This window comes from Penaeus vannamei, chromosome 39 (genome assembly GCF_042767895.1).
Source record: "Penaeus vannamei isolate JL-2024 chromosome 39, ASM4276789v1, whole genome shotgun sequence".
NCBI lineage: Eukaryota > Metazoa > Arthropoda > Malacostraca > Decapoda > Penaeidae > Penaeus > Penaeus vannamei.
The window spans coordinates 879,904-889,903 of record NC_091587.1 but is presented as its reverse complement, the minus strand read 5'-3'; the positions used below and the strand labels follow the sequence as shown (position 1 = coordinate 889,903).

Here is a 10,000-nt window from a genome sequence, read left to right as displayed (position 1 = left end):
GTTATGAATACACATGCACTTGAACTTAAGATAAACGTTAATGACTGAAAGTGTACAAAAGGACATTCATTTTTGTTGATATGAGTTTACAGTCACAGGGCTTGAGGGTTCACACATTTTATTTACATTGAATTTTAAGCAGTTTGGGATCTCGTGAGGAAATTCAGGAAATTTGTTTGATAGGTGTTATACAGTGAGCGAATATTCATGTGTAAGCATGTAATGGGTTCCATACATAGCCAGTTCATTAGAGGAATTATCAGATTTTTTTTTTTCTTCTTCTTCTTCTTCTTCTTCTTTTTTCTTTCTTTCTTTATGATTTCCATTATTTTTTTCTTTCTTTCCTATATATGATTTTTCTTTCTTTCTTTTTTTCTCTTTATTCATTGGTCAGAGATTTTACTTTTAAAAGAAATTGATTTTACATAAGATTCACTCATATATGAAATTGCAACATGATGTCTACTGTTTCTGTTTTCAAGCCATTTCATTACCCAAATTTGAGTGTCATAAAATGCTGTGTTTCCCCCTGACATCTCTTTGAGTTGCTCTCTTCCATTTCTTTTATTTCAGATGCATTCATTCATGAATTTTGAAATGTCAAGTGTGTAAATATGTGTGGGTGTGGGTGTTTTCATATGTATTGCAGAAAGGGAACTAGACAGTTAAGAATTAAAGGCATGCATATTGAATCTCATAAATCAAAAAGTATACCTGATGATTGCCGGAATTTCCTGACAAAATTTTGTTACCAAAACACTTTATAAAAGAAAAAGAAAAAGTATTTCTACAGTAATCTGCCTAACAGCAGGAAACAGCAAGTTTGCTAAAGCTTAGAATCCTGGATTAGGACTTTCAGCTTGTATCTAAACCAATCTATTCCAAAGAAATTCTTCCGGGATAAATTCCTAGTGAATCTTGAGTGCCACACAGTCTCTCCGGAAGATAATCTGTAGTCAGTCACAGAAAGCTACTCTTGCACTCTTTTTTTATACAGAGTTGACTAGTAGCGTTCTTCAAAAAGAAAATCATTTCAGCATAATGCCAGTTTTCCATATATTTGTTCATTTTTCAGTTATCTCTATGCTTCATATCTGTTATTATTGACATATGAACTCAACATACATCATGAAAATTTAGATGTATGAGGGATATGTGTGTGTGTGTGTGTGTGTGTGTGTGTGTGTGTGTGTGTGTGTGTACGCACTTGTGTGCATCCATGCAGGAGGGTTGTATGTGTGTGTGAGAGAGAGAAAGAGGGACAGAGAGAGATTGAGAGAGAATGGTGTGTTATCACATTTGCAACATTTTCCCTATATATAAATGAAAATGGTATGATGGTTTTGAGAGGCTATAATGGCAGACAAAGAGTAGGAAGTTTAAGGACAGGAAGAAAATCTTGCTGTGGTCTTAAGGCTGGAAGAAAGAATACAAAAAAAGCCAGATATACTAGTTTACTCTCACTGTATGCCACCCACACCAAAAGAGAGGTGGAGAATTGCCACCAGTTTTTAAAAGCTAATTCTATGTTAAGGCAACTTGGCTGCCAGGGAAACTTACCTATATGCTCAGTCAGGACATCACACACCTTAGGATGCTGTTGATGATTGGCTAAGTTCACCATTTCCAGATAACATGGTTGTGTTTCAGATGATTATGATCAGCAACCATTCGGTTGTCAAGTAATTATCATTATCAATTCATCAAGTTGACAGCAGTCAGCATCAGCATGTTGAGTGCATATTTACCTTGATTAAAATGGAAAATGATGTAAAGGCATTAGTCAAGCTTCAAAATAAGTTAATAGGATAAGTTAAAAGGAACACTTATATAACCTAAGAATTTTGTCTTTTTTATTTTTTTTATGTAGATGTTCACATAAAAACAGCAGGTAGAGCAGTGAAAACACTAAAGATATCAGTTAACCTATTCATCACAGGATGATGTCCTATCACATCATGGCAGACTATCCCCTACTCCAGGATGACATTGTCATGCTGTGCATGGGTGAGCTTGCTCCATGTTATGTTCTCTAAATAGAAGTGCACAGTCCCTCAAGAATCATTTATGGTGCAGTCAGGAGCCTAGAGAGTGGGGTTAATTTACGTTTCCCAAGTTTCTATTTTTTCATTGAGCTGCTGACTCCACATGCCCTAGTGTGTGGTTCAGTATAGCAGCAGGGGCACCCAACTAGTTTAACGCACTAACGACGGGTGTCCCACATATGAGACACCTGGAATAAAAAATTGCCGGGTGTCCTGCCAGTGTGACGCCGCTATGTCGAGGCTCGTGCTCTAACTCAGCAGTGGGCCGTGGCCAGCATGTGGGAAGAATCCGAGCCAGCCCCACACACCGATTTTGTAGCCGCCTGGAAACTTTTATTTCAAAATAAAATATACCGGCATTAATGGGTTAACGATGTGACCTCCACACTAGGTAGTAAGGAGACTGTCAGTTGGTGTGAAACTTCTGTTTATTTAAAGTTTTGGAGCAGATTTATGCAAGAAGATTCTAGTGTTCTACGTCTCTGAATGGAAGGGTAAATGGGAGACCGTCTGATGGTATGTGTCCTTCTGATGGCAAAAGATGCCATTCTTTGAATTGATCCATGTGCTATAAGGCATATATTTATTCTAAAAATTTATTTGGATTAGAACACTTTGTCTCATATTTCTTGACCTTTTTTCATGCATGAGCCTTATCTTCAATATGATGTTATTTCCTTCGCTATTTATGTACGTGTGCATATATGTATGTATCTATACATACACATATAAACATTTTCAATTATTTATTAAGTTGTTCACAAAGAAGAGAACACATTTTGATTATCAAACATACAGATAACTCTGCATAGGATTAGTTATACAATCTAATACGGCCTTTTTTTCCACATGGTAGTGTGAAACATTTGGTTAAATCAGTATTTGCAGCAATAACACTTTTGCCTCAATCAGCACTAAACAAGCAAAAGTCTGTAAGGTAATGCACAAGTATTGTAGATATTGTACAGGAGAATGTAATAAATGTATGTGTTTAAGAAATATTTTCTTTTCTCATTTGACTTCAATTTATTTATGTTGAATGTGAAATCTTAATATGTACTGTGTCAAGCAAATTGTGGATAAGTGTGGTATGATTGTGTATATTGCACTTTTTCTTATTTCTTTTTCCAAGATGGTTTGATCATTTGTGATTTTAAATGGATAAGTTATGGTCTTCAACAGGAATTAACGTTTTGCTTGCATTTACTGCCGAAACTTTGACCTGGTCCAATGTCAGGCCGTACGGGTGGAGAAGTCCTCAGACCTCATTTTGGAGTGGAAGTTTCCTCCCTGGATGTTTATATTATCAGAGAATAACTCACAGCCACATCGAGAATGATGTTCATTCACTAGATCTTAGTGAAATCATCTTTGGTCCAGAGAAGGAACTCTTGAACTCTGTCCCTAGCACCAACTCCCGACACATTTAAATGCTACATTATCAGGCTGGATTGCCTTCTTCTAAGCACTTATTAAGTATAGGTGAGCTGACCTCTGATAGTTCTTTGGTCATTGCTTGTTCCATTCACTTTCATGATGCTGTCTTGTTTAATTTGTGTATGTTTTTATGATTAGGTGTAGCACCATAAGAACCCATTTTTTACTATTTTATATCTTAAAATATTGGTTTTACAACTAATATAATGCAAACATACACATGAACACACACACACATACACACACACACACACATACACACACACATATACATACACATATACATACACATACACATACACATACACACACACATTCACACACATATCCTACACATATCCACACATACATATATACATATATACAAACAAACACAAATAAACACAAATACAAATACACACACAGACACGTACCCATAAATACATGCACGCACATACATGGATATACACATACGCATATTTACAAACCCACATGGACACTCTCTCTCTTTTTCTCTCTTTTTATCTTTTTATCTTTTATCTTTCTTTCTTTCTCCCTCTTTCACTCCCTCTCTCCCTCCCTCTCTCTCTCTCTCTCTCCCTCCCTCCCTCCCTCCCTCTCTCCCTCTCTCCCTCCTTACCTCCTTCCCTTCCTCTCTCTCTCTTTTTCTTCCCTCACCCCCCCCCTCTTTTTCACTCACTTATTCTGTTTTTTCACTCAGTCACCTTGTATTATACCTCTCTCATTTTCTCATTCCCCCATTTACTACTGGTTTTAGGAGAATGTTTGGGAGTTAATGACCCTGGTTTACAAGGTAATGAACTGCAAGTGTTTATCATTTTGTAGAAATAGACTGGTATCAGACTGGCATTTTTTTCTAACCACAGTCTTTCACGACTATTTTTTTTTTATCAGAAACACTATACAAAGAACCACTTGCCTGAATCTTAGTGAGACTGCATTTGGACTAGTAATATGTGTGTGGTACAGTGTACATACGCAGAGTTTCGGCTCTGCTCACCCCCTTCCTCTCTTCCCCAATAGAGGCATGAGTAATACCTTATTGAATGATGAGTCACAACATACATCAGTGTATTTGAGAAGCTACTTGTAATTCTTTTTCCAAATTACAAATGCTGTTTAGATGCATATGATCTGGAAGTCCTATGCAATTTTTTATCTAGCTAAAGACATTTGTTTACTTGCATTTGAGTGTCTGTTTGTGTATGTGTATATGTGTAGGATGGTTTTAGGACAATACTTTGGCACTGGTATTATTATCAGGACATTTTAGTTGTTGCAAGATATCAATATACAGATGACCTTTAGGTGTTGGATTTACTTAGGCACTTGTTTATTTTCCCCTTTACTCATTATTTTTCTTTCTTTCGAATATAACCTTTCTTTTGCATGGAGTGATCATTATCCACACAGTTCCATGTGTAATTAACAACTGTTTTGCAGGCACAGTACGGCATGGATAATGAGGGTAACTTCTCACAACAATCTCTCACCAACATGCAGAGAGCGGTTTATGCTGGAGAGATGACAGTGGCAGACTATTATGAGAGACAGATTGAGCTGAAGATCGCTGAGAAAAATGGTGTTGATGATGGAAGAGCTTGTTCAAAAGGTAAAACATTTATGAAAATGCTATTTAAGGTCAGATTCTCCTCTTTTCCTCTTTATTCAAAGCACATGATCCAGCATTTCTGAGAGACTTCAAAGTTAAATTTCTTGTAGCTTTCTTCCCAGTACAGGAATGCACAAAAATGATGAGCTCCCAATAGTCTTCATCTTTTTTTTGTTTGTATTAGAACTCCTTTTTTTTCTCAAAAAACAATTTTCTTACTAGTGGTTTTAAAGGTTCTGCGTAAGATATGATCTCACGATATCAGATCATTATCTTGTATGATTAGTATGATAGTGGAACACAGGTTTTGCATATATAAACTTTAAAACCATATTACCTTTTGAACCTTATTATTATGCAACCCATACCTACTTATTACCTGCTCTATAGGTATGTGTCTATGCTAAAAGTTGAAAGAAGATTAAAAGATAAAGCAAAGGTAAATTGTAAAATGTTCCAATTGTGGTTGCAGATTTTGAAAGTGGACGTATGAGAAAAATTCAATACAGCAACTAATCTCTTAGTTCTACGTGGCTTTACTTGCTTAACCATATTATTTCAGTGATAGATAAAGCATATATAAGCCAAGTCTTAAGAGAACTACATATGTTCCACATGATAGATTGATATTTAGTTTTCATTGTTTACTTGATTGAAGTAAATTGTAAGCCAAACACAATTGGGATAAATAGAGACTATTTGATATTCGAAGGCAGGATCACCATTAACCCCTCGGATCTGGGTGCTTTGCTGCCCGCACGTGGCCCAAAATCCAGGCATTAGGCTTACTTTAGCAGCCACCCTGACAAGTGTGTGGCTTGTAGGCTAGGTACACACATGTACAGTGACAAGACTCCATGCCTCCCCTTTGCAGTGTTATTTCCTCTTTTTCTGCATAAGCATCTTTAGCTTTTTTATCATTTTCCAATGTCTGTATTTGTCTTTTGATATTTTATGTCCAGATGGTAATAGACTGGTTTTCTTGAACAGACTCTATATCATCTTTATAGGTAGTCCATGGCCAAGTACAATAGTTATGATTGTGGTAATCATTGTAATATTCAATTTTCTGTAATACAACCACCATTAATGTCTGGCAGGAATAGAATCATGAACATGGAAATAGTATACTTCCTGGAGCCAGCACTCTTCCAGTCATGGGTCATGGATAGTACATGCCACACTCGTTTATTAATTAAAATAATGCAAGAGCCCCTTCCTGAATACCTGTTTAGTCTAATCACCCTCCAAGAGCTTTGCGCACTTGTTGCAAGTTATTCCTCCTGTCACCCCAGCCTATCAGTCAAAATTTTCACGACAGCATGTTCCTGTTACCTCACCCTTAGCCAGTTTTTTCTGCAATGGCATGTTCAGGTCACCCACCCCTCAAGCCAAATTTTTTCTTGATATGATGGTCACGTCATCCAGATCTTGGGGGTTAAGTCATACACTGAATAGGATCTTGAGTTGCAATATAAAGATTAGAAAAGAACATTGTAACTCTTTTCTGTCAAGCACTCCCTTTTCAAAAAGTAACATGAATGAGCTCCTTGTATTGCTAATCAGAAATAATGTATAGTACCTTTATGCTGAGTTTGATAGATATATAAATTATACTCTTAGGCAATTAAGTCTTTCTTCTTTACCCATTAACCCGTTGGATCCAGGTATTAGGCTTATTTGAGTGACAATTCCCAGGCGTGCGGCCTTTATAGGCACCACCCACACAAGCACTCATAGGGAGTATCAAGACTCCTTGCCTTCCCTTTGCAATGTTGATATCTCTTTTCTGCATAAACATTTTTTCCTTTTTTGCCATTTTGCAAAGTGTACATTTGGCGTTTGATATGCATTATCAAGATAGTAATGCTAATTCTTGTACAGACTATATTGTAACTTCAGGTAGCCTATAACTCTGCAGTAATAATAACAATAAGGAACATTTTATTATTTGTCATTTTTTATATTTTCAAAATATTTAGTGTTATGTAATGCACCCAGCACCAATAGTCATGGAAGAGAGGAATAGGATTATGAACATAGTGTCCTCCCTGGAGCTGTTGCTCTACCAGCCATGGGTCACAGATGGAACTTTCCACCCAGGCTTACAGGTGGAAATGATGTAAGAGCCCCTTCCAAAATGCTCAGTGGCTCTAATCTTTCTCTAAGAGCTTTGAGCACCCATGGTGAATCATTCCATCACCCTGGCCTTCAACCAAAATTCTAAAATATGACATGGTCTATTTTGGCAAATATTTAAGTGTAGCAAAATGACATGTATCTTGTTTCTGCATGTAACCCTGGATAAGACCTAATACACATAATAAGTGAACATGTTTGAAACATTGCTGTGGACAGGTTTGCATACATGTTGCACATATCGCATTTAGAGCTTTGAACCTGCAGACATGTTTAAAGATACTAGAGTAGATGTTTCCTGGGCTGGAACATCTGGGAAAGTTATTGTATTTACCAATAAGTTTAGGGCTTGTTTAGGAGTGTGTATCTACCGTGTTTCAGGCCTGTTCCTTGCAGTGTTTCAGGCAATATTTAAGCCTCCATGTCTACTAGGCCAAAACACTGTAGACCCATGTATTACGTGTGAGAAAGGGTTAATGGAAAAAATAGTCTTATCTGATATTGGGTGAGTGTGTGCTTATTTTGTAGACCAGGTCCATATTCAAGTGATGTAAAGTGATTTTCCAATGTTAAAATTTAAGCTCAGGTAACTAAAATTTATTCCTGCCACAACCCCTTCCTGCACACAAACAAAAAATGGCATAGGTTTAATGGATACATAAAATAAAGAGCCAAATAATTACATAATTATTCATTGATACATAAGTTACATATGTTGAGTGAGTGGGTCTCCATGCAGTTTGCATGTTGTGCCCAAGATAATAGTCAGTGATATTTAACACCTGTCTTGGAATGGTGAGGAAAGAGTAGTGAAATAAATTTTTATAGATTTTTGAAAATGGTTTGTCTGTCTTTCTTTTCAGATCTTTTTTCCTTTTCAACAATTTTTTATTGTTATATTTTGTTTTTAACTAAAGATGACTAAAGTGAACAACTATCTCAGGTCTTCTTGGGGCAATAAAAGCTGTTAGTGAAAGCAGTAACAATGTTCGCGGAGCACATTTCTGCACCACTGTTGACCACTATGGCTCAACGTACGGGGATCGAGGCTGGGGTTGCGGCTACAGGTTAGTTCACATTTTCATGTTTTATAAATATCTCTAATAATAATGTTCGTAACACAAAGAGTAAAAAAGAAACAGTTTCCCTGCAGTTATAAATGAGGATTTCCAGTAAATTTATAAAACTTTTGTGTTTGTTTAAATCGGGTGTCAGACTCGCTTTTTGTGAAAGGCCAAAACTAAAAGCAAGTCACAGATAGTCTTTATCTACCTAAACCATTGCTGACAGGTACTTTTTGTTATGCAAGCCAGGTAGTATTCATAGTGGCATGGACCCACTTGCTAATTATTTACAATGAATACAATCTCTACAAGGATATGAGAAGGATCACCAAGATATAGATCTGGCCAAAGTGTGATATTCCATAAAATAGGAATCCCAACAGAGAGAAACATCACACTCTGAGTACATCATCTTGATCATCCTTCTCACTCAATGATTATTGCACATCTCACAGCTTGCATTTTCAATACATCTCATGAGGTCTGCTCTTCTGTATGTGGAGCAACCTACATGCAAAAAAATTATGTAAAACACAATGGCCAATATATGAATTTATGTACTTCCAGGATCAGTGAGTTAATACTCCTTGATTTCGATGTTACGAACATTATGCAGATAGTCATATATTTGATGGCATTATTCATTCCATAGATTTATGTCACTTTACAATTATGATCATTCAAACCTTGATTCTTATTCAAACTGATTATCTGCCACTCCATCTCCCTCGCTTCGTTTTTACCTTCATTTCCCCCTTCGATTTTTCTTTCTTTGTTCAACAGTTACTTTTTTATTTTTTCTATAGCATTAACAGAGATATACATAGTAACTCATTGCCTCCGGGTAATGCAGTGCCCTTCCCATGGCCAGAATCCTCATATACCTGGATGGTGTGGGTAGACATTATGCTGTGCTCATATGTTTGTTGCTAGATGTTTAGACCCAAGTATTTTATAATCTTTATTGATTTTGCCCTGTCATACTTATGAGCCAGTTACTATATTTCATACATTCATATACTGATGTATTTTGCTGAAAAACATGCATTGATGTGCACTCCACCACCATAGAAGATTGCTCAATAACAAGTGGCATGCATTTACCTGCACTCCAGATCAAACGCCAGAAGATGGCGGAAATTACCTGGAGGCGATGGATTAATGAGCACTTTATAAGCATTGCAAGTTTCTCATATTGCGTTATTGTGTCTGACAGAAACATCCAGATGCTGTTCAGTTCATTACAGCACCACACGGGCTACTATTCTCGTCTCTTCTCTGGACCAAATGTCATGCCTTCTATATCACAACTCCAGAGACTTATTGAACAAGCATGGAGAAATGGTTTTGATCCACAGGTAGGAATTTGCTTTGGACTTTGTATATATGTGGTGCATGTTTATGTGTGTGTTTGCATATTTGGATATATAGATAACATTATATATCACTATTACTATTATTATTATTATTACTATTATTGTTGATATTATTATTATTGGAGGTAGGACATTAACAATAAGACCTTTAGTTGATTACTCAGAAAGAGAATGTCTTTTTACAATTTCATTGTTTTGCCATTTTTAAAAGATAATTAGTGATTTTATGATATATATAACAAAAAAGTTTAAAGAAAACCTTGTGCACAATTTTATTTCTAATGTTTTAAATTGTAAGTTCAGTATTTCTTCCTCATATGATCCAGC

General features: G+C 36.3%; 1 protein-coding gene across 2 annotated transcripts in view; it reads left to right on the top strand.

Annotated features, from left to right (window-relative positions):
- Positions 1-10,000, top strand: part of LOC113807621 (zinc finger-containing ubiquitin peptidase 1) — a 36,064-nt gene that overhangs the window by 15,055 nt on the left and 11,009 nt on the right. The window contains exons 5-7 of one of the 2 annotated variants that reach the window (XM_070116575.1): positions 4,986-5,094; positions 8,177-8,300; positions 9,514-9,655. In XM_070116575.1, the coding sequence (XP_069972676.1) occupies positions 4,986-5,094; positions 8,177-8,300; positions 9,514-9,655 (375 nt within the window). Of the gene's footprint in view, positions 1-4,925; positions 5,095-8,176; positions 8,301-9,513; positions 9,656-10,000 lie in introns of both variants that reach the window. The other variant, XM_070116574.1, reaches the window with a different exon arrangement.